Below are 25,145 nucleotides of genomic sequence, written 5' to 3' on the forward strand. Positions count from 1 at the left end.
ACTAAACTGAGGAGGCTACTTCTTTGCCTTGGACATTCAAAGTGCATAAAACTTTTGTAGACAGTCTGCTCAGGACCAAAAGAGCTGTCCAGTGATCTGCAGACACCTATTATCATATTTTTCCCTGCATTCTCTGGTCTCAAAATATCCTACAATTCAGTTGTAGACTGCTGTGGGATTTGGACAGAAGAAGTTAACTGTCCCTTATTGCTCGTTTAATTCTAAAATATGCTGTTTGATTTCAGAGAGTGCAGCTTCTAATGATTCCATTTCTGAACATATTTTCTGAATCTGTTGCACAGCCAAGGAGCTGAAATACTGCCCACCTGCAATTGTATTACAGCTGACAGCAATGTCTACAACCTTATTTGTTGAATATGATTTTCTTTATAAAAACATAGCAAAACTACTAATTACTGAATAACTGACTGTACCTTATCCCTACTAGGTGGTTAGTGCACACACCCCATCAGGATAGCCAGTAGCCAAACCGTCCAAATATTGTCCCCCACTTACTCCTTATCCACTCACTACTACAACTGCCTTTTCCCCCTCCACTCCACCCTTCTATATCCCTGTGAATACACCCTCACACATTTCATTCTAATCCTCTCCTCTCAATCTTATTAACCCTCTATCTTCCTACACATCCTTCTCACTCAACTCATACTGTCTCCCACCATGCAAACAAAATCTGCCTAGGCTCCAATACCCTTATTTCTGAGCCTAATCCTCTTCTGCTTACTCTAACTTACTAGTCTCCCACAGTTTCAGCACTCCCCCTCCCTTTCATACAACTGCGATTTACATTAAAAAAGACTTTCCCTTTACAACCCAAGCCTCCCCCCACCTCTACAAACATAATGAATATTTTCTATTTCAAAGGAAGCTCTTCCTTACCCCTAGTAAACCATTTCCCATACCCACCAAACTCACCTCATTAGGTTCCAATATCTACACTTATGACCCATTAGAAAATAGATACCTATCCATACTTTACTCAAAAATTTATCACCCTCCTCCTAAGTTCTGGAGACATGCACCCTAACCCAGGGCCTTCATACAACTCCACCTCTAAACCACATTCATATAGCTCTCCCCTGCACCACAAATCTCTTCTCCTTGCCACACTTAATGCCAGGAGTCTTTGTAACAAAATACCTTCCTTTCGTGCCTGGATCTCTCATAACAAACCTGATATTGTCTCTATCACCGAAACCTGGCTAAAACCGCACATAAAAGATACCGAAATTATGCCCCTTAATTATAAATTTATAAGAAGTGACAGACCTCAAAAGAAAGGTGGAGGAGTAGCCTTACGTAACACCCTATACTAAGCCCATACCCTCATTTGACACTGCCGAAGTAACCCTCACCCTTCTCAAAGTAAATAACAGTAAAACTTTATGCATTGCCTCCCTGTACATTCCTCCTGGTAACAATATTCCTATACTGGAAGATATTCTTGCCTGGTTCACTTCCAACATAAATAGTGAGACTATAATCCTAGGCGATGTCAACATAAACTGGTCTACCATTGACTCATCTACCTCTTCTCAAAGCATCAACCTATATCAGTTCACACAGCTAATCAAACCCCCTCCTAGACCAAATAAAGAATACATCACAGGTTGACTGGATACTAGTCTCCCACCCAAACTGAGTTTCTGATAGTGGTACTCTCGCAGACTCCCTTAATGACCATCTCCCTGCCTACATATGCCATTCCCCCCTCCACCATCCTCTTTCAAAACAGACATTACCACCCGCAACATGCAAAACTTCAACCCCCTAATTTTCTGGGACCCTCTAAAGTCCCTCCCTTTAGATGCCGCAGTCTCACATTTCAATAGAATTTTCACTGATATACTTAACCACTTTGCCCCCAGTAGAACCAAAAGACTCCGATCCAAAACAGCCCCCTGGCTAACTAAAGGCACAAAACTACTTATGTATCACAGAGATAAAATCTGGAAATACTACCAAAAATACAAAACACCCAACTCTCTCGCCAAATACAAGCAACTGCGAAATCAAGTAAAAAAACAAATAGCCACTGACCGCAAATCCTACTACCTTAAACTTCAAAATAATCACAAAACCAACCCCAGAAAATTTTGGAATAGTATTTCATCAATATTATCCCCAGGCAAAAAAGAGAACCCTTGCCCTGACCCAGACATCCAAGACCTCCACCTAGCTACCCAATTTAACTCCTTTTTCATTGACTCCATAGGCAAACTCACCTCTTCTTTCCCTAACATCATCCCCCCCCCAACTAACATCATCCCCCCCCCAACTTAACTGATAACAAAAAAGTACAGTTGTGTACACTTACCATAAATGTAGATGTTAGAGTGTATTCACTGTTGCAGTCATTACCATTTGGGTAATCCTGCTTGGCAGGTTGCCCTCAGTCGGCCTGAATTTCAAAGTCCTGGGTCCTGCGTCGGCTGCTGTCACCCCTTCTCTGACGTCAGGGGTATAAAAGCAGCAGCCAACGTAATTTTCTTCAGTTTTTCTTGCCCCAGATGTCAGGTGCCCCCCTAAAAGGGTAGCCAAAATTTATATATATATATATATATATATATATATATATATATAGATAGATATAGATATAGATAGATATATATATATAAATAAATACATGCACCAATATAAACTTTACCTTCATCTACAAGCAAATACACCACATAAGTTGTATAAATCAGAGAAGGAAAGATAGGTTCCATCAGAAGAAAGGGGGATGGCGGGTAACCTGGACTGCAACAGTGAATACACTCGAACATCTACATTTATGGTAAGTGTACACAACTGTACTATGTTCTTTGTGTTTCACTGTTGCAGTCATTACATTTGGGTAGAGTCCCAAAGCTATGGTTGGTAGGCTGGAGCTAAACAGCATTAGGAGTGGCTATGAGGCCCTGCAAAACTGCAGTGGCAAAGCCTGCCCTGGATTTAGAGTAGAGTGGCAGATGACAGTGCTTTGTAAAGGTGTGCACTGAACTCCAAGTAGCAGCTTCTAAAATGTCCTTGGTTGGTACTCCCCTGAGAAAGGCTGCTGAAGTGGCTGCAGCTCTGGTTGAATGTGGCCTAATGTCCTTAGGCACTGGTTTGCCATGGTGTAAGTAGCAAAAACTAATGCAGTGGCCTATCCACTTTGAAATAGTCTGCTTTGAGATGGCCTTTCCTTGTGATCCTGCAGCATATGTCACTAGTAATTGCTCTTTCTGAAACATTTGGTTCTGTTGAAGTAGAATCTAAGCTGTCTGTGTACATCCCAAGAATGCAGAATTCTCTCCCCCTTGTTCTGTGGATTTGGACAGAAAGTTGGCAGATGAATAGTTTGGTTAAGAGCCACAGTGGACACCACCTTAGGCATAAATGTTGGGTTTGTCCTCAGAGAGTCCCTCTCTGGATAAAAAATGATAAAAGGTTCCACAGCCATGAGTGCCTGTAGCTCTGAAACTCATCTTGCAGAAATTATTGCTAGGAGCAGAGCTGTTTTCCAAGATAAAAACTTTATATCAGCAGTAGTAGCTGGCTCAAAAGGAGGCAGGGTGAGTTTTTCCAAGACATAGTTAAGGTCCCATGCAGACAGTGGTGATCTCCTTGGAGGCCTTACCTTTTTGGCTCCTCTGAGGTACTGTTTTAATAAGGGATGGGAAAAGATTGGTGGCTCTGTATTGTAATGAGCCAAAATGGCAGAGGCATGAATTTTAATAGATGAAAAAGATAGGCCTTTGTCCAACATCTCAGTTAAGTATTGCAAAATCTGAGGAATATTTGGCACAGCTGTATCAGATCCTTGTGCCTGGTTCCAAGCACAGAATCTCTTTCATTTTCCAGCATAAGATTTTCTAGTACTAGACCTTCCGGCTTCCAAAATGACATCCATCACAGTTTTACTGAGAGGTGTGTTTTGTATGACTACATTATCCGCCCTGCTGCCAGGTTTAAAGTCCTGAGTTGGCTGTTAAGGATCTGATTGTTTTGCTGGGACAGTAGATGAGGTATCTGAGGTAAGGTCCAAGCTGGGCATTTAGAGAAGTTTCTTAGGATTGGATACCAGTACTGGCGAGGCCAGTCTGGGGCAATCAGTATCATCTTTGGCTTCTCCTGTATGACCTTTAGGAGTACCTTGGGGAGGAGAGGCAGTGAGGGAAAGGCATATACTGATAGGTTTTTCCAGCTGAAAGATAGGGCATCCACTTTCCATGCTTGTCTGTGATAAGTCCTTGTGCGGAATCTTTTTAGTTGGTAGTTGTGAGGGGAAGCACATAGATCTATGTCCGGGCATCCCCATTTCCTTGTTATCATGCTGAAGACTTGTGGATCCAGCTGCCACTCGTGGGGATCCATGAGTTTCTGCTTAGTTCGCCTTCCAGAGTATTTTTCCTTCCTGGCAGGAATTGTGCCTGCAGATGTCCTTGGTAAGTCAATGCTGTGTCACACAAAGTCATGACTTGTCTGCAAAGGGGGTAAGAATGTGTGCCCCCCTGTTTGTTTATATACCACATGGCCGTGGTGTTGTCTGTCTTTATCAGTAGTTGTCCCTGATGAAGTAGGTCCTTGAAGGCTGTCAGGGCATTTTGAACAGCTAGCATCTCTTTTTGATTAACGTGTAGATGCATTTAGCTTGAGGACCATGTGCCCTGAATGCATCTTCCTGCCATGCGGGCCCCCCAGGCATAATCTGATGCATCCATTGTTAGTGTCTGCCTGGCTGGGGGTAATGTGAATGGCTGTCCTTTGTTTTGGTGACAAGCCTTTGCCCACCATCAAAACTCCTGTTGCAGGCAGGGAATGAGAGTAATCATTTCCAAGCTGTGGCAACGTTGAGTCCAAACATTTTTAGGTACCATTGAAGTTTCCTCATATGCAGTCTTGCATATGGAATTAGTAGGATGCAGGATGCCATGAAGCCAAAAGCCTGCAGAATTTTTCTTGAAGATAACTGGGCCTTTGTTGCTAACATTTTGAAATAGGTAGTCAGTTGTCTTTGTTTGTCTGGTGTGAGATAAGCCATCTGGGTAGTTGTATTTAAGCTTGCACCCAGGAATAGTATCTCTTGAGAGGATACTAGTTTTGATTTCTTTTCGTTGACGTGTACCCTAGGCATGTTAGAAGTCTTTTCACAAATGCCAGATGCTGTAGAAGAATGTCCTTGTTCTCTGCTCTACAGTCGTCCAAGTAAGGATATATTTGTATTCCTCTTTGTCTGTAGAATGCAATTACTGGTGACAGGCACTTTGTAAAGACCCTGGGCACAGTAGATAAGCCAAAGGGCAGTGCAGAGAATTGGTAATGCATTGAGCCAGCCTTGAATCTGAGGTATCTTCTGCATAATTGTCTGATTGGAACATGCAGGTATGCCTCTTTTAGGTCTAAAGTCACAAGCCAAGCATTCTTACCCAGCATGGGCAGAAGCTGCTGCAAAGTCAACATCTTGAATTCTGGTATATCCAGGAATGTGTTCAGAATAGATAGGTCCAGTATTGGTCTCCAGGCCTTGTCCTTTCTGGGTACCAAGAACAGTCTTGAGTAAGATCCTTGTCCCTGCTCTTGCTCTGGTACTTGTTGAATGGCCCACATGTCCATGAGGGATGAGACTTGTTTTTGTGCCTCTGCCCATTGATTTATTGGCAGATCTGGCCAGCTGTTTGCCTTTGGCAGGGTATGGAAATGGAACTTGTAGCCTTGTGACACGAAATTTAGAACCCACTTGTCCTGGGTTATAATGTGCCAATTTTGTGACAAAAGTACTAATTTTCCCCCTAAGGGTGCTGCCAGGAGATAAGTGCTTGGTGCAAGCAGGGGGAAGTCATTGGGATCGTTTCCTGTATGGTTGTGATTTGTCTTCTCCAACTTTGGAGGTAGAAGCACCCCATTGCTTTGACCTGTATGAACCTTGTGCCTGGGTTCTACCTCTAGGGCATCTGGATCTGCCCCTATGAGGTCTGTCTGACGCAGGAAATGACCAATTCTTTGTAGGCCAGTGTCTACTAAACCTAGGTGGCTGTACTTGTAAAAAATCTTTGACAGTTTGCATAGATTTAGCTTTGTCCTCCATTTTCTTTAACACCTCTTCTGCCTTAACACCATACAAAGTATCGTACTGTAAAGGTGCATCTAATAATTTAACTTTGACATGATCAGGCAGATTTTGTTCTTTTAACCAAGCATGCCTCCTAATTACAGAACCCGAAACTGTGGCCCTGCAGGAGGCCTCCAAAAGAATCAAAACCACATTGCAAAGTATGCTTTCCAAGTTGTTTAGCTGCCTGCAATAAATCCTGCATTTCCTTGTTTTCTGCACATTCAGAGTTTAAGAATATTTTCTGTTTAAGCAATGCCATGACATGTCGCTGATATTTGAGCATATGAAACTGATAGTTTAAGGCCCTTATAGCCAAGGTAGCAGATGTGTAAACCTTTTCTTCCCCATCTATCCAGTGCCCTAGAATCTCTGTCAGAGGGGGTAGGGTTTTTTGCAGGGAAAGCCTTAACTCCTTTGGGACCCTGTGAAATGGTTTCTGGGTCTGCAGCAGGGTTTTTAAAAAGGAATTTATGAGAGTCAGGAACCCTGTAATATCTGTCAGGCTTAACAGGAGCTGGAGGTAAGGAGTCAGGGGTAAGACTAGACTCCAAAAACACATCACCTACAATGTCTAACACAAGTGGAATGGCTAGTGGCCTGTGTTGAGGTAGTAAAAGGAAATCCCTGAGTTTCTTTTTACATTCTGAAAAATCTTGGCTCTCCCAGTGGAAATGCTCCCTCATGGTATGCAAGGTTTCACCAAAAGAAAGGTCCTCTGGAGGAGAAGCTGAAGGTATAGATTCTTCAGCATCAGACTCCTCATAGGAGGGAAGAGAGTATTCCTGATCAGAAGAGGAATCAGAAGAGAAAGAAACCTGATTTGAAGAATTCATAGTCAGTCTCTTGCCTAGGCCTCTTATCAGCAGGAGGATGGGAACCCCTGATCAAGGTAATCAAGTCTTCGGCCATTTTGAGCATCTGTTTTTTGGACATAGAGGCCTGCCCATGTGGCTCTTGAGTTTGTTTCTTTGCTTTAGAAGGTGCTTTAGTCTTTGCCTTTGAAGCTGAAGTTGGTTTAATGTAAAGATGTTTAGGTCTGAATACACCCTCAGAAGCCGGTGCCTGCTCAGCGGCTCCGGACCCATCTGAATTAAGACTATCTGAGGGTCCAATACCTTGAGTTTCCAGCAGTATAGCAGACTCCACATGGGAGTCGGTAGCGGCCTGCGACTCTAAAGTAGCAGGCGTCAGGGGCTGCAAAAGCGACTCACTGAGAACCGGCGACTGGCTTAGGAGAAGCTTTGTCATCGGTTTTGGGCCTCGTTTGTCTATCTCTCTCCTTTTCTTTGTGTTTTTTGTGAACTCCGGTAGTCAGATGGCTATCCGGCGACATTTCTGGATAATTAAACCGGCGTCCAAAATACTTTAAAGCAAAATCATACCGACGCTTAATAGTGCGTTAGTTAAATCTAGCACAAAACCGACAACCAGAAACGTTGTGATCAGGGCCTAGGTAAGGAATACAGTAAGAATGAAAGTCCTTACGAGGTATTTGCTTTCCACAAGAAATACAATTATTTACTTTTTCTGACATCGGTCTGGAGCAAGAAAAAAGTTTCCCCAACGAGGTACTTAGCTTTATTGAAGACTTCGTATCTGAAACTCGAACACGAAAATCTCAGGAGTCGGCCGACCGGCACTTGCAAACTGATTCTGCTTCGGGCACTGCACGGCAAGACACACTAAAGAAAATGGCATCGGCTGCTTCTTTTATACCCCTGACGGCCTGACGTCAGGGAAGGGGCGACAGCAGCCAACGCAGGACCCAGGACTTTGGAATTCAGGCCGACTGAGGGCAACCTGCCAGCAGGATTAAACAAATGTAAGGACTGCAACAGTGAAACACGAAGAACATCTTAACATCCATGAACCCTAAGTCCTCCCCTTTTACTCTCAAATCCATTCCTACCCACACTATAAAAAAGCTCCTACAAAAGTTAAAACCTTGCTCTAATGCCTCAGATGACATTCCATCCAAATTTCTCCAACTAGCTGCTGATGGCATAGCCCTTCCAAACAGCATCCTAATCAATTGCCCCATTCAGGAGTCCTATGTACCATACCTCTGGAAAAAAGCCTTCATCATCCCCTTACATAAAGGAGGTACAAACTGTTCAATCTCCAACTTTTGCCCTATTGCTATCCTATCCCCTATCTCTAAGATACACAAAAAATGTATTCACCTCCAACTATTACACTACCTATTGGACAACCAACTCCTAACTCCTACCCAACATGGGTTTATACCAGGACATAGCACCACCACTGCCCTTCTTTCCTTCCTCGAAATCATTAACTCTGCTCGTGACTCTGGGAACATAGTTTCTACGCTCCTCAACTTATCTAAAGCTTTCAACACTGTCTCTCATGTGCTTCTACCTTCTAAACTCTCCCATCTTAATCTCTCCTCTTCATCTGTCAAATGGTTCTCCAGCTATCTCTCAGCCAGGGAACAAGCTGTAAAATGGAACTACTGCACTTCCTCTTTCCTTCACACCCCAGCAGGTGTACCCCAAGGCTCTATTTTGGGTCCTTTACTATTTAACATTTTCATCAATGATTTCCACCAAAAGATCCCCAATGCTAAACTGGTGCAATACGCAGACGACTCCACTATCATCTGCTCAGCCAAAACTCTTCCTTTACTAATAAACCCTACACAAGAAGCCTTCTCCTCCACTGAGTCCTGGATGCTTGACAATCACCTATCCCTAAATGCCTCCAAACCTAAAATAATGACCTTTACCCCTTCTAGACATACTGCTGCTGACAAAGCATCCTTCTCTATACTTAGCCTAAACAAAACAACTATTGAAATAGTTCCTCATATAAAACTTCTGGGCGTTCTTATCGATGACCAGCTAAAATTTGATATCCACCTACAAACCAATATTAAAAAGACTCATCAAAAACTTGGTATGCTTTATCGACAGAGGCACTGCCTTTCTCTGTCTTCTAGACAACTCCTATCTACCTCCTACCCTCCCTTTTGTATGGAGCTCCGCTACTCTCCAACCTCCAATCATCCCTAAAATCTAAACTTTCCTCATGTTATAACAAAATTTCAAAGTTTGCCATAGGATCCAAATCCTCTACTCACCATTGCAACTCCCTACATGCTTTAAATTGGTTGGAACTCCCAAGCTAACTAAATTTCATTCAACTAACTACAGCACACAAGCTAATTTTCAAACCGTCTAAATGTCCATCACTCTCCTCTTCCCTAAAACTTCACCAATCACATAGAACACTTAGATCCACAAATCAGAACCTCTTAGAACTTTACAAGCCTTTACACGCACCAGGGCAACTTCTACTATCATTCTCCCTTGCCAGATTATGGAACACTCTTCCCCCTTACATTAGAACTACCCCTAACCTACCATCCTTTAAAACCCTACTCCACTCTCATCTCTACTCCCTCTGGGAGTGCTCCTGTACCCAACCTACCTGATTCCTATCCCTATTCTATTCTACTCTAATCTCTGCCACTGCTTCAATTCATCTCTCTAAAATTCCTTTGCCTAAATACTTGTAGTGTATTAAATGAACATACATTTATTGTTTTTGCTAATATCTTATAAGTGATTGACTCAGCTCACACATTTCAAGATATGTAAAATCTTGCCTTGCTGTATATTGAATGTTAAACTGTTGTTTAATATGCTGTACTAATACATTGTTTATTGTCTTTCTGTCTGGAGCTTTTCTCCTCGGGCATCCATTGAAAAGGGACTACCTTGGCCCAATGGACTTTCCTGGTTAACAAACTGAAATAAATGAAACCTACTAGTAGTTACTATGTCCTGCAGTGCTGTATGCAACTTAATAGCATTGCTTAATTTCATCTGTGAACTGGATAATCTTCTTGGAAAGCCAGGACTTCTGCGACATTTCAGAAAACACAGCATTACCAAAAGAGATGCTAGCTAACTCAGCCTTCAATATGTGAGGACCAGATAACACTGTGGAGAAGCTTTCATGTATGTACAGCACCCTAATACATTTTCAGAGTGAAGAAGGGCTTATTTTAAAGTACAGCTGTGTCTGTTTGTGAAGGTTTTATGCCTCGGGCGTTAGTTCCTAAAACATTTCACCCAAATGAAGATGGTTTGCTAATTGGCAAAATGGGTGTCACTGCTCTTCACAACCATTAGCAACACAGCAGTGTAAGTTAGTATCAGACTCTAAGGGCTTCATAATGATCTGCAGAGAAAAAAAATAGAACTGATTGTACCTGATGCCAGCAGAGAAGGATAATATCATTTTTGAAGGTGTAATGCAGGCTCTAGAAATATAGACTCAGTAAGGAGAAATTCAGAGCTTACAGTGTTGTCATTGTGAAGTTTCTGAAATGAGTGCACTGGAAAGGGGCTCAGAATGTAGCTCGTGAAACAGGAGTACAACCCACACCAAGACACGAGCTCTTCTTGACACCATCGACCATCGAATGACTCACTCCAAAAGTGGATGCCTGGAAGGAGGCCCTCAAAAACACGTGCAGTTAACAAATTATGATGGAGAGGTTCAAACCATCACTAGTGGAAGTAGAGCGATCACTGCTGAGAAGAGGTTCAGAGGAACTAAAGTGATGGATTTAGCCTGGCCTCCTCACAGCTTCATTTGCCTTCCTTCATGACTTATGCATGGGATTACAAGTGGGGATCCCCAGTGATCCATGAACTAACTACACTTCACAACAAACAACCCTTTGGCACTGACATAGCCCTGGAGGTTTTCTACTCACGTGATGAGCATCACTTTTTGCAGCAATACACACCCTTCTCTTGAGAGCAGAGCTATCTTCTATAGAGGTCCACCTACGGATCTGGTGATCCATAGGCACATCTTAAAAACACAGACACGTCTACTTTTTAAGCAATGAAAGCAAGAACTTTCTTATAAATCGTATATACTTATTTAAGTATGAGAGTGAGTGATGAACTGTATACAGCAATAAAAAAAAACTGACAAGATCGATCTCTCCTTATCTATACAAATGAAGCACAGATATTTCAAAATTTTCAAAGACAGAAATCTCAGAAAGAAGGATCACAAGCTGTTATCCGATGCACAGGGCTCAATGTAAAATGATACAGCTTTCCCAGTTTCTGTGTAATTTTTCACATAACCCCCTAGCTATAGAATCATGGCTTTATTCATGGGTCACATTTCCTCTCTGGGTCACTGTACAGGTTTAGAGACAAAGTTTTACAGAAAACTAATGTCACAACAGGATCCTTCTGCATATCACTTGTGATCTCATCCCTTCAATGACCCCTCTGGGTTATGGCAGTCTTCAAATTTCCTCCCTGTTGCAACTATTTCAGTGTGTGTTTACCAACAGCCACCAATCCATGAATGTCCATGCAGGGTCTGATGGCTTCACTAAAAATAATGTACAGGAGACCTAGTGCTTACAATCCGGCTACTACTTTTGTTGCACAACCAAAGATGAAATGGAACAATCTAACATGGCCATACCCTGATCAGCTTGTGTCACCTTTTGTTCTTAAGGACTATATCCAATCAAAGAAAAGTGACAAGAGATAATTGGCAATTGCTGTGCACTCCCCTCCCAACAAATACATTAATTTTGTTACCGATTACCTGCTGCATTAACTATTCATCTGAAGGACTGTACCATTACAGAGATTAAAACTTGTAATCATGAATTTTCCTGGCTAGTGATTACAGACTTGTACTCATTCCACTGCAAAGCTTTAACACTACTAGTAAGTTATAACTTACAAAGTAATAAATGCAAGTTAAATTGTGGTTTACCTAATTAAATAAAAATATTTTTTTTCTGGAGGGCAATTAGTCTGTGGAACAGAACAACGCTTGGAAAATGGTTAGTTAATTTTAAAGAAATTATGAATGTTTTTATAACAAAATTGAGTTTTGATGTTTTCAATTTAAGGGTAGCCAACAATGGACTTAGATTGCCGGATGGCAAACAACGATATATCAGGTTTGTTTTATACAACTTACTTCAAGAATCCAGGTTGTAGTCTACCTTGCTACACACACACACACACACACACACACACACACACACACACACACACACACACACACACACACACACACACACAGTCACAATGTTTAGCTCACTGTCTAAAATGTTTTATTTGGACAAGGAAGAAGCCATGCTGACCAAAAAGTGCTGCACAGACCTTGGTTAGCAGTGCAGAAAAGACCTCTAGCTGACCTGGCTGCATGATTTAAGTATGGAACAATTTAGTAAGATAACCTTCGCAAGTATTCACAAGCATGACTCCCCCACACTGCACTCATTTGATGGTAAGTCTTGGCTCTGCTCATATGAGATGAAAATTACACAAATGAGAATTGACGAAATATGTCAACACAGTTAAGTGCAAGCTGAAAATATCATACTATGTATTACATTCACTAAGTAAAGAATGATCATGTACCTCTTAACCGCTTACAAGTTGTCATACCAAACAATCACTATGGAGACTCTGTACTGTGTCAGTATAACTAAACTTTGGAACCCCATCCCATTACACCTCAAAAATAAAATTACAACCTAATCTCGAAGAACATAAAATCCTATTTATCACCACAACAGTCTTGCCCATGACTAATATATTCTTAACCCCCTCTCAAACTTCTGTATGACTACCGGCATTAAATTCCTATCCCCAGTCTCTACCCATTCCTCGTCCTCCTACACCCCAAATATTCTACCTATATACGCGTGTAGCACTTTCTCCTGCCTGTACATTTTCCTCACCTCCTTAAAACTCTACCATTTTCATTCTACTCCCACTCCTATGCAGGTTACCTTTTACAGCTACCCTTTCTAACTTCACTCTGATTATGTCTCTTCTTTGCTCTATCCAATTCGTACTTAGTCTATACTGTTTCTACAAATGGTTGTATGCATTTCTCAAGGCATTCTCATTGACTTGCAGCTTATTATTTTGTTGAAAAATGCAGACAGTACAGTTGTGTACACCTACCATAAATGTAGATGTTCGAGTGTCTTCACTGTTGCAGTCATAACTGTAGGGTGTTCCTGCCGGCAGGCAGCCCGAGGTCAGCCAGAATTCCAAAGTCTGGGTCCGGCTGTACCAGCAAGTACCCTGACGTCAGAACGCAGAGGTATAAAGCTGACAGCCGACGCCATCTTCTCCAGCCTTTCTTGCCCCTGATGTCAGAAGTCCCCCAAAATAACCAAAAGGTGTCCAAAAAGGAAACACAAATACACCACAAAAGAAGAGGAAGATAGAACAAGCAAAAAATAAGAGGGGATTGGTGGGAGGGAAACACCGACTGCAACAGTGAAGACACTCGAACATCTACATTTATGGTAGGTGTACACAACTGTACTATGTTCTTTGTGTTTCTCTGTTGCAGTCATAACTGTACGGTGGAATCCCAAAGCTGTGATGAGGGAGGAGGTTATGCAGAAGAAGGGGCAGCCAAAAGACCCTGCAAGACAGCAGAGGCAAAACCTGCCCTAGACTTAGAATACAAAGGGAGATTATAGTGCTTAGAAAAAGTATGCACTGAACTCCAAGTGGCAGCTTCCAAAATGTCCTTGGTAGGAACTCCTCTGAGAAAAGCTGCTGAAGTGGCAGCTGCTCTAGTAGAATGACTTCTAACAGTACCTGGGAATCTGCTTCCCAAAGTGAGAGTAACAAAACCTTATCCCATGAGCAATCCATTTGGAAATAGTTTGTTTAGAAATAGCCTTGCCTAGAGAACTGGAGGCATAAGAGATAAGCAACTGATCAGATTTTCTGAAATCTTTAGTTCTGTCCAGGTAAAACCGTAGTTGTCTGTGTACGTCCAATGAATGCAAAATCCTTTCCCCTTTGTTTTGAGGATTTGGAAAGAAAGCAGGAAGGTGAACAGTCTGATTTAAAGCCACTTTAGAAATCACCTTAGGCATAAATGTAGGATTGGTCCTCAAGGCCACTCTGTCTTGATGGAAAATAAGGTATGGTTCCACAGCCATGAGAGCTTGCAACTCTGACACCCTTATTGCAGAAGTCAATGCTAATAAAATAGCTGTCTTCCAGGATAAGAACTTGATATCCGAAGCAGCAGCAGGCTCAAAGGGAGGTAAAGTAAGTTTTTACAAAACATAATTAAGATCCCAAGCAGGAACAGGAGGAGTTCTGGGAGGTCTTAAATTCTTAGTCCCTCTCAAGAATTGTCTCACCAGCTGGTGAGAGAAGATGGGGGGATCAGTGTTGTAATGAGCCGAGATAGCAGAAGCATGGATTTTAATGGAAGAAAAGGAGAGGCCTATAAGCAAAAGGTCTGAGAGGTAAAGTAAAATGGAAGAAATGTCAGGCAAAAGAGGATCAGAACCTCGATCCCGCATCCAAATACAAAATCTTTTCCATTTAGAAGCATAAGATTTTCTAGTGCTAGGGCGCCTAGCTTCTAAGAGAACATCCAAAACTTGTTTGGGAAAAGCAGAAGGAATCAAAGGCCCTTGTAGAGCCAAGCTGCCAGGCAAAGAGTCTTGATTTGAGAGTGTAGCATCTGACCCTGATGCTGGGACAGAAGAGAAGGAAACAGAGGCAGAATCCATGGAGGTTCCAAGAACAGGTGTCTTAAAGTTGGATACCAAAACTGCCGAGGCCAATTTGGAGCTATCAAAATGATAATCTTGGGTTTGTCCTGTTTTATTTTCAGTAACACCCGAGGCAGAAGAGTAGGGAAGGCATATCCTGAAAGATTACTCCAGCTGAAAGACAGGGCATCCACTTTCCAAGCTGTTTTGTGGAAGGACCTGGTGCAAAAGAGAGGCAGCTGATGATTGAGATGGGATGCAAACAGATCTATCCGAGGGCAACCCCAAACTGCCGTAATCCTGCTGAATAAGTTGGGGTCCAGCATCCATTCGTGAGGATCCAAAAGATTTCTGCTTAGGCTGTCTGCTAAGAGATTCTGTTTTCCTGGAATGAATTGAGCTTGAAGATGCAGATTCAGATTTAGAGCCGTTTCCCATAAACTCATGGCTAGTCTGCAAAGGGGGTATGAGTGACAGCCCCCCTGCTTGTTTATATACCACATGACTGTGGTATTGTCTGTGCGAATCAGAAGATGTCCTGGTTGCAAAAGATTCTGGAAGGCTAGAAGAGCATTTTGGACTGCCAACATTTCCTTCAAGTTGATGTGCCAGGGAAGATGCTTCTTTGTCCAATAGCCCTGCTGGCAATTGTTTAGGTAATGAGCTCCCCAAGCATAATCTGAGGCGTCTGTGGTTATGATCCGAGCAGGATGAGGTAGACGAAAGGGCTTCCCTTCGTTTAAAGCACAAGCCCTGGACCACCAAAGGAACTCCTTTTGGAGGCAGGGAATCAGAGGTATCATTGTTTCCAGGCTGTGGTAATGCTGAGACCATACACTCTTTAGGTACCATTGAAGTTTTCTCATATGAAGCCTTGCATTTGGGATCAACAGGATGCAAGAAGCCATGTAGCCCAATGCCTGCAGGAATTTCCTTGCAGTGAGCTGAGTTAAAGTAGCCAAGGTCTTGAAAATTGATGCCAGCTGTACTTGCTTTTCTGGAGTAAGGAAGGCCCTTTGTAAGCTTGTGTTTAGAAGAGCTCCCAAAACGATCATTTGTTGAGAGGGGATCAAATGTGACTTTTTTGTGTTCACTGAAAATCCCAGTAGTAGGAGAAGACACTGAACAAACTGCAGATGTCGAAGTAAAAGATCCTTGCTGTCCGCCTGAATAAGGCAGTCGTCCAGATAGGGGTAAATTTGAATCCCTTGGAGTCTGCAATATGCTACTACTGGAGCCAGACACTTGGTAAAGACTCTGGGCACAGTAGATAAGCCAAAGGGCAGTACAGAGAATTGAAAGTGTCTCGAACCTGCCTTGAATCTGAGGTATTTTCTGCATTCCTGTCTGATGGGAATGTGTAAATAGGCTTCCTTCAAGTCCAATGTCATCATCCAAGCATCCTGGGAGAGCATGGGAAGAAGTTGTTGCAGAGTAAGCATCTTCAATTTTGGAATCTCCAGAAAGGTATTTAATACTGAGAGGTCCAGAATAGGTCTCCATGAGTTTTGTTTCCTTGGGACCAGAAATAGTCTTGAGTAAAAACCTTTTCCCATCTCTGGAAGTGGAACAGGTTCTATGGCTCTCATGGCCAATAAAGTGTCCACTTGATTTAAGGCCTCTGACCATTGATGTTTTGGCAGATCCGGCCAACCCGAAGACCTTGGCAGAGTATGAAAGTGGAATTTGTAGCCTCTTAAAGTCACGTCTAAAACCCATTTGTCCTGGGTAATACGAGTCCAATTTTGGTAGAAAAGAGAAAGTTTTCCTCCGAGAGGGGCTTCCAGGCAAGGAGGACCTGTAGCCCAACGGAGTCATTGGGTCTGCTTCTTTTGTGATTGAGGTCTGTCTTCTCCCTTTCTAGGTGAAGAAGCAGTCCATTGTCTGGACCTGTAAGAGGCCTGAGCCTGCGCCCGACCTCTGGAGTGTCTATATCTTCCCCTTTGAGGCCTGTCAGACGTGGGAAAGGACCCATTTTTGGAGGGCCAATTTCTAGAAAATCTAGGAGGCTGAACTTGTAAAAAATCTTTAACAGTCTGCATAGATTTTGCTTTTTCTTCGATCTTTTTAATAACCTCCTCAGCCTTGGATCCAAATAAAACATCATGCTGAACAGGGGCATCTAACAGTTTAGCCTTAACCTGCTCAGGTAAATTCTGCTAACGAAGCCAAACATGTCTCCTGATAACAGTACCAGAGGCAGCGGCCCTGCAAGAAGCTTCCAAGGCATCAAAACCACAATGTAAACTATGTTTGCTAACTTGTTCAGTTGCATGCAATACGTCCTGTAATTCCTTGTCCTCCACACATGCAGGAAAGGTAGAGAGCCTTTGCTTTAAAACAGACAAAAGAAATTGCTGATACTTGAACATGTGAAACTGGCAATTTAAAGCTCTAATAGAAAGAGTAGCAGAAGTGTAAACCTTTTTGCCCCACCTGTCCAAGGCACGAGAATCCTTTTCATAGGGAATAGGATTTTTAGATGAAGCGGCCTTAGCAGCCCTAGAACCCTGAGAAATGGTTTCAGGATCAGCAGAAGGGTTCTTAAATAAGAATTGATGGGAGTCAGGGACTCTGTAAAATCTATCAGGCTTAGAAGGAGCAGGCGGCAAGGAATCAGGATTCAGGTTAGCTTCAGAAAAGCATCATCCACAATATCAAGTACAGGAGGAATAGCCAAAGGTCTGTGTTGAGGGAGAAGGAGAAATTCCCTAAGTCTCTTCTTGGAAGCAGAATAATCCTGACCTTCCCAATGAAAATGCTCCCTCATCTCATGTAAGGTTTCCCCAAAAGAGAAATCTTCAGGGGGAGAAGCAGAGGGAATAGAGTCCTCTGCATCAGAATCCTCATAAGGAGGAAAAGAATAATCCTGGTCAGAGGAAGAGACAGAAGACACAGAAGCCTGATCAGATAAATCATAAGGAATATCCTGTCTAGGCCTTTTTTCTGGAGGAGGGTGAGAACCTCTAATCATTGTAAGTAAATCTTCAGCCATCCGTAGTAATTGCTTCTGGGACTTGGGAGCTGTATCCGAGGAAGCTTGAGAAGAAACCCTTGGTTTAACAGGAGTCTTTGACTTTGCCTTTGTCTTTGTAGAAATAGTGATATGAGAAGGCCTGAAAACCCCCTCAGAAGCTGGTACCTGCACAGCGGTTCCGGACCCATCTGAAGGAGCGACGTCCGAAGGCCCTGCAGCAGATAAAATACTAGGCCTAGAAGGCTCCCCATGGGAGTCCGTGTCGGCCATCGGTTCCGAAGTGTCGGACGACAGGGGCTGCAAAAGCGCCTCACTGATGACCGCCGAACCCGAAGCTGGCTCCAGCTGCAAAGTATCTTGTTTGGACCTCAGAGGCCTATCCTTGTCCTTGCGTTTCTTTTGAATTCTGGTTGTCGGTAAAGTATCCGACGACATCCTATAATTGAATCGTCTACCGAAATAATTAAAGGCCCAATCGTACCTACGCTTGATAGTGCGAGAATTAAACCAGGCACAGAACCGACAGCAAGAAACGTCGTGGTCAGGGCCTAAGCAAGGTAGACAGTAAGAGTGGAAATCTTTATGAGGTATTTGTTTTCCACACGATATACAATTATTAACTTTTTCTGACATCGGAGGAGCAAGAAAAAAGTTTCCCCAACGGGGTACTTAGCTTGAGAAGAGAAGGAGAAAACTTCGGACCGACGACAATCAAAGCGCCAACCAACGACTTGCGAGCTGCTTTCCACCGCACGGCAAGAAAGACTGGAGAAGATGGTGTCGGCTGTCAGCTTTATACCTCTGCGTTCTGACGTCAGGGTACTTGCTGGTACAGCCGACGCCGGACCCAGACTTTGGAATTCTGGCTGACCTCGGGCTGCCTGCCAGCAGGAACACCCTACAGTTATGACTGCAACAGTGAAACACGAAGAACATCTTATTGTTACTTATTTTATATTCGTGCTGTGTTGTAATTTTACTATAGTTTTACCATTTGTTACTGTAAAATGTGCAACTTTTCTCCCCAGGCCTCCACTGTAAACAAGCCTTGCCTCAGTCTTACTATTCAAGGTACCAACTGGTTAAAAAAATAAATGTTTCAGAATACCTCTGCTGCAAATGTCAAGCATCACAGTAAAATGTACAGAGCAGTTTGCAATCTACAGTTAAAATAGCTATTGTTCATAAAAAAACAAATACAACTAAAGTTGATGAGTTCATCAAACATCTGTGTTGCTTTTCAGTGGCTTTTTCTAAGGGGCAGAACACCATGGCTTGTAAAGCACTCCCAAGTGTCCAGCTGCACAGAGAGTTTCAGATGCAGTGATGGAAATGTTAGACTCAACATGCAAAGCTGAGTGCAGGACCTCGCGGGACCTCTCAGCATCTATTGAATGCGTTAAATCTTCTGCAGCCTGTCACTGCAGTCAGAACATTAGAAGCCAAATGAATAATAACCAGTAAATAAGACTCAAAACAGTTTTTTTCCAAGGAAGCAGTTATGTGAAATAGGTGGCAATACTTCATAGGTTCATAGATTAGTACTAAGCTAACTGCCCTTGCGAGCCATTTTAAGCCTTGCCAATTGTCCCTTGTGAGACTCAAATGCTGTACCTTGTGATTGCAAGGCAAACACCTTAACCATTGGGCCACCCCTCCCAACCCTTTATATGCGACATCCTATTTCAAATTCAGATCAAGTTACTACAATTTTTGCTTCCACATCCACAGTATCCTGCAAGTGGAACTTCTACATGAAGGTGGCTTAGACTACATTACTTATGACTGAGAGCAGCAGACAACTGCCCTATGCACTCTGTCATTTAACTGCTTTTAATATTCTACCTACCCATCTACCTATACTAGCCACTTCTCCTTCAAATACTTTTATGCTGTCTTCTTCCTCAGTGGATTTCCTAGCCATGGCATTTAGGTAATCCATTCAAAGGGTCCACAACTTCTGCAAGAAGTACTTTCAAAAGATCAGGAAAGTATATGGACCCTACACACTGCTGTACGTGCTTTGTCCCATATACATTTAATACATTGTTTGGCTACTATTTTTTCCACTCCCTAGTGACCATCAGACTTTCCCCTTCCAACTATCCATCTGGTCTATTCATTCAGAAGTTAATTTCCTCTAGCAGCAACGCGGTGTCACTATCTGTTCTCGGGGACAGGGGGCTTCTGATCAAGACCTAGCCATCACTGTCCACAGGCACATTACAGGGTTCAGTGTACAACAGGCCTTAGAAAAGGCATGTCAATCACTTCTGCAAAGGATATTAAGAACCTCATGTAAATCACTTCTACAACTGATGCAAGGACTCGAGTCAGTCACGTCTACAAGTGATGCAAGGACTCGAGTCAGTCACTTCTACAAGTGATGTAAGCACTTATGTCAATCACTTTTGCAAGTGAAATAAGGCCTTAGAAGCCTCTGATTTCTTGAAGCATGTGCTCCTCCTGTGGAGTCTACCATGGGAAGCGTACCCTTCTCCCCCTTTACAATGCCCAATCATTCCTCTCTCATGCCTCACCATCTCTTCCTGCACCATTCCCACTAATCAAATCATTATTATCTGGGGCATTTTCAGGGCTTTTTTCTTAATGCCACTAGAACCGACCCCTTTCATCTTAATCTAAGCTTCTTAACATGACACTAAACACCCATAACATATCCTCTTTCTCTTCTGGTTTCTAGTAACAAAATTCCAGCACTTTTAATTAGTTGCTATACCATTTCCTCTCCATTTCTCACACACACACACACACACACACACACACACACACACACACACACACACACACACACACACACACACACACACACACACACACACACACTTGTATGTACACATACATGTGCATGTACACATACACACCCCTTATGGTGGATTTTTTTCTGGACTCCGTTCAGTAAATCAGTGCTCCTCTCCCTGTATGACTTCTAGATCTGTGGGCAGTACAGTGTTCACTGACAATGGCTGAGAAGACTTCTATTACCTACTGCGGTCTATTCTTCTGAATGCTCAGCATTCTCTTCACTGCTACCATGGCCTTCCCCCATATGAATTCTGATGTTCCACTCCCAGTGTGGTTACATTGCCAGATCCTAGTTTTACTCTGTCACCAACAGCTCAGATGGGCTATTATCAAAGTGCTCAGTTAATTCTTGCTAAGGTAACCATTACAAATGTGGTGCCAGTATTTTATTTTGCCGATTTAAAAATGGTACCCTTAACTAAGAAATTCACTTGTGGCAATCACATCAGCCGCAAAAAACACAGGAGAAATGGCTGCACATACTTTTAAGTCCAAATATAAAAAATGCTTTTGTGGATCTTGCAGGTTAACGACTGCAACATGTTACAAAAATGGAGTATCGTAAAGTCAGACAGTATTACTTACCCCATCTCTCTGCAGGTAAATGAAAACACCAGCGGCAATCTGAGCAAGCAGCAGCACTAGCAGGCATGCAAAATACTGTTGAGAAATGAAAGACAAGATAGATTGTCAGATGTGGTGAGATGCAGTTACATTTTTATTTCCCAATTAAGAAAAAAAGATAATATGCTTTCAACATTCAATCAAGCTGCAGCACTGATCACACCAATACAAACTGAACATCATTTCCAGCATTTTTATTTCGAGCATCTGCATAAGCAGTATACATACGTTATAGTGGGACATACCTCAACAACAGATCTTTGCAAAGGTCCCCTTAAGCAATGCAGTTATGCATGATCCAAACATAAGACCCCTCAGGACTCACTTGTACAGAAGATTTTTGTGGAGATCTATGTAGAAGACCGCTGGCCAGTGAAAAAAAATTCCCTGTATCACAACAAATATCTAGCAGGTGAAGTGCAGCACACTGCTGTACAATGAAAGCACGTCTAGCAAATGGCAGTAACAAAAAATAAATGAGAATACTTCTAGAAATAGAGAAAGATCTGTACAGACATTGCCTTATCAAACAAATCAACATACAGTGCAAATAGATCACTTCTTTGAGAATCCTCCACAGAGGTTCATTTTCTAAGAATAAAATCATATGAAGACTTACTAAGTTTGCACAATCAGCTGGCTAACTATTTCCATTACGAGCCTGATTTCATTCACAGCAGGCAGAAAGCCTGTGGCTTTACTACTTTCAATTCATAAACTACAGACCAGAAGACAAGTTATCTGTGGAAAGGGTCCTCAGGTAATGAACTCAACCAGAATCTCTTAAAATCTGCAAGGAAGTATACAAAGCATTATAATAATAAAACAAAACATTATAATAAAACAACGGAAAAGCTACCGGACACAGTTTATTACATACAAGACTCTTGTTTGTGGTGCTAAGTATACAAAACATGCTAGAATTCCAAGGAGTTGTGGACAGAAAAAAACTAAGCCTTCTGCCAAAGAGCCATCGCTAAACAGGTGTTGCATTAAACTCTACTTGTTCAATCTGAGTTGAGGGTTTCAGTTTGAGGAGGTTATAAAATGTGTCATTACCAACATGGGAGATAGATGCGCCACACCAGTGGTCACCCCCTCATTGGTCAGGTCTGGCCATAAGCAAATCACCCTCGACATCCACATCCCACCCCTCAGTAAGGAAACCTCCTTAAAAAACTTCTTCAAAGCCAACTTCATGCTACTAAAGTCAGAAGTGACAAACTTCACAACACCCACGCAGACGGGATCTGGAAGTTCGACTGCAGAATCCTACACTAAGGCACTGTACGAGCACATTCACTCGTGCATGAATCGTGCCATGCCAAACAGAACCAAGATGCTCTTCTCCAAAAAAAGGAAGCCAATCTGGTGGTCCACTGCTATAAACAAACTATACAACAGAAGGAAGAAACTGTTGCAGAAAAGAGGAAAATCCCAGGATGCAAAAAACTCCCTCACCAGCCTCAGTAAGAAGCTGAGATCCCTCATAACATCCTCAAAAGCTAGTTACGAAAATAAAATTGCCAAAGATTCCAAAGACAACCACAAGGCATTCTAAAGTTATGTCAAGAATCTAAATGGCAATGCTCAGATCTGCTCTGAGCTACAACAGAAAAGCATTAAATATACTGATCCCAAGGATATTGCCAATATCCTGGCAGATCGATTTAGTGCCAACTTCACCCCCCTCTCACCCCCTAAAGGGGCCATCTCAGTACCAAAAGATTGCCAAATTCCGGTAATCACGGCCACACAGGTAGAAACCGCACTCTCAAAAGCTAAGAATACAGCATCCATGGGACCAGATGACATCCCAGGCTGTGTACTACATGAACTACAAAATGAACTGGCACCTCACCTAAGTGTCATGTTTAATCATAGCCTCACCTCAGGTTTCATGCCCACTGAGTAGCGCAGAGCTACAGTTATCCCGCTCCACAAGGGAGTATCCGCCTTGGATCCCGGGAACTACTGTCCCATCAGTCTGACAAGCCTGATGTGCAAGGGCATGGAATGCATCATGGAACGTATAAACAAAGACATTGGCAAACTTCAAACACTGGACCCCACCCAGTTTGGGTTTGTGAAGGGCGATCTTGTCACCTGAATCTGATTGACTTCTTTGAATCAGTCTTCAGAGCTGTGGACGAGAGTAAGGCTGTCCACATAGTCTATCTGGACTTCGCCAAGGCCTTCAACACCATCCCCCACTCTGGAATCATAGATAAACTTACTAAGCTGGGCATAAATCCCTACATCACTTGATGGATTGCCAACTGGCTTACTGACAGAACCCAGACAGTAAAAGTAGCAGACTCCAAATCCAGCTCCAGACAAGTGACAAGTGGAGTACCTCAGGGTTCAGTCCTGAGACCACTCTTGTTTGGCATCTACTTCTCTGAAGTACAGGACAACACTAAGGGACTCTGGCTAACAAAGTTCGCAGATGACTGCAAACTGGGAGCCATTATTGAATCCCCAAATGATGTGGATATTCTACAAAAGAGCCTTACAGAAAAAGATGCCTGATGCCCACGCCATGGGCTCAAGCTTAATGCCAAGAAATGTATAATTATCCCCTTTGGAAAAAAACATGTACCCATTAATTACCACATAGGTGGCAGGACACTAAACATCGAAAGTGTGATGAGAAACTTAGGGACACAGGTGGACAGTGGTCTTACTTTCGATAACCACATCGCCACAACAGTCAGGAAATCCTTCTATGTGGCACATCTCATCACTAAGGGCTTTTCATTCAGAAAAAAGGAGGTCATTGTCCCACTGTACTCATCCCTCATTAGACCCATTATAGAGTATAATGCCCCGTTTGGTATGTACCTCACAAGACATCTGCAACAGCTAGAAAGGCCACAGAAATACCTCACTAAAAGAATCACAGGCCTAAAGCAGATGCCATATGCTGACCATCTAAAAATCCTCCAGCTATACTCTGTGGCATATCGTAAATTCAGAGGCGATCTCTGCATAACATACAAAGCCATGTCAAACCCTGAGCTGTTGGACATGCTCCACTTAAAGAAATCCAATCCATCACAGCAACACGCTCCAGGGATCTAAACCTTGTCATCACAATGAACAAAAATTGCTGGAGTGATAGGTTCCTGACCCAGAGACTCCCTATACTCTGAAATAGACTGCCCATACATGTCAAGCAGAGCGCCTCACTGGCCCTCTTCAAAACGAACCTTGATTGGATGGGAGATTGGAAATTCACCCCGGGGATCATGTCAGTTACCCTGCTAGACAGGGGTCCAGAGAAGTAAATATTGCGGGAAGAAATATCCATGGAATTGTTATGGCTAGGCTTGCATAGGCCCTAGGGCCGATAGCCTAGTACCAACCTATGAACCTATGCACCCAAAATAAGGAATGTCTACTGGACAAAATGAACACAGCTCTGATGGACCTTTTGCATTTTCGCAAATCAAACAGCATCATAATTATCCAATCTAGGGACATTAACCTTGTCTGCAACATAAATAGGACATCTTGGAGGAACAAATACAAGTCTCAGAGACTGCCCCTTCACTGGAACAGGCTTCCCATCTATGTGAAGCAGAGTTCTTCACTAAACCAATTCAAAGCATAACTTAAACCAGTGGATGAGGAATCAGAAATTTACTAATGGTCTGGCACCTATGTATCCAGTAGATAGAGGTAAACTTTAAATGCTTGATCAAGCCTACATACACCTCTTAAAATAACCCCAGGGTATCAAAAGTCAGATACATTTGGGAAGCATGGCTAGGCATAAGGTCTCCTGGGGTAGTTAGCCCAGTATTCATGTATGAACCTACACAGGAAGCAAATAATGAAAACTTCAAAATACACTGCTGCATCTCATGTTAGGCACCTCAGTCTCAAAAGTTATTCCGCCCTCTGCAGTTATCACAAGTAAGTTCAGCTCTGGTTACAGACAGAGGTACCTATAAAGCAGTGTGTCAAATGAATGTGAAGAAAACAGGCAGGGCAGAAGTAAACTACTTAGATCTTCTCATGCTCCAGAACACTGGAAAGAGAAAGATGACCAA

The 25,145-nt window shown here is 42.7% G+C and overlaps 1 protein-coding gene across 1 annotated transcript in view; it reads right to left on the reverse strand.

Moving 5' to 3' along the window:
- CD82 (CD82 molecule) overlaps positions 1-25,145 on the reverse strand; it is a 1,552,457-nt gene that overhangs the window by 415,076 nt on the left and 1,112,236 nt on the right. The window contains exon 5 of the mRNA XM_044082558.1: positions 21,049-21,123. Within this exon, the coding sequence (XP_043938493.1) occupies positions 21,049-21,123 (75 nt within the window). The remainder of the gene's footprint in view (positions 1-21,048; positions 21,124-25,145) is intronic.

This window comes from Protopterus annectens, chromosome 9.part0 (genome assembly GCF_019279795.1).
Source record: "Protopterus annectens isolate FY-2018-M chromosome 9.part0, PAN1.0, whole genome shotgun sequence".
Classification (NCBI taxonomy): domain Eukaryota; kingdom Metazoa; phylum Chordata; order Ceratodontiformes; family Protopteridae; genus Protopterus; species Protopterus annectens.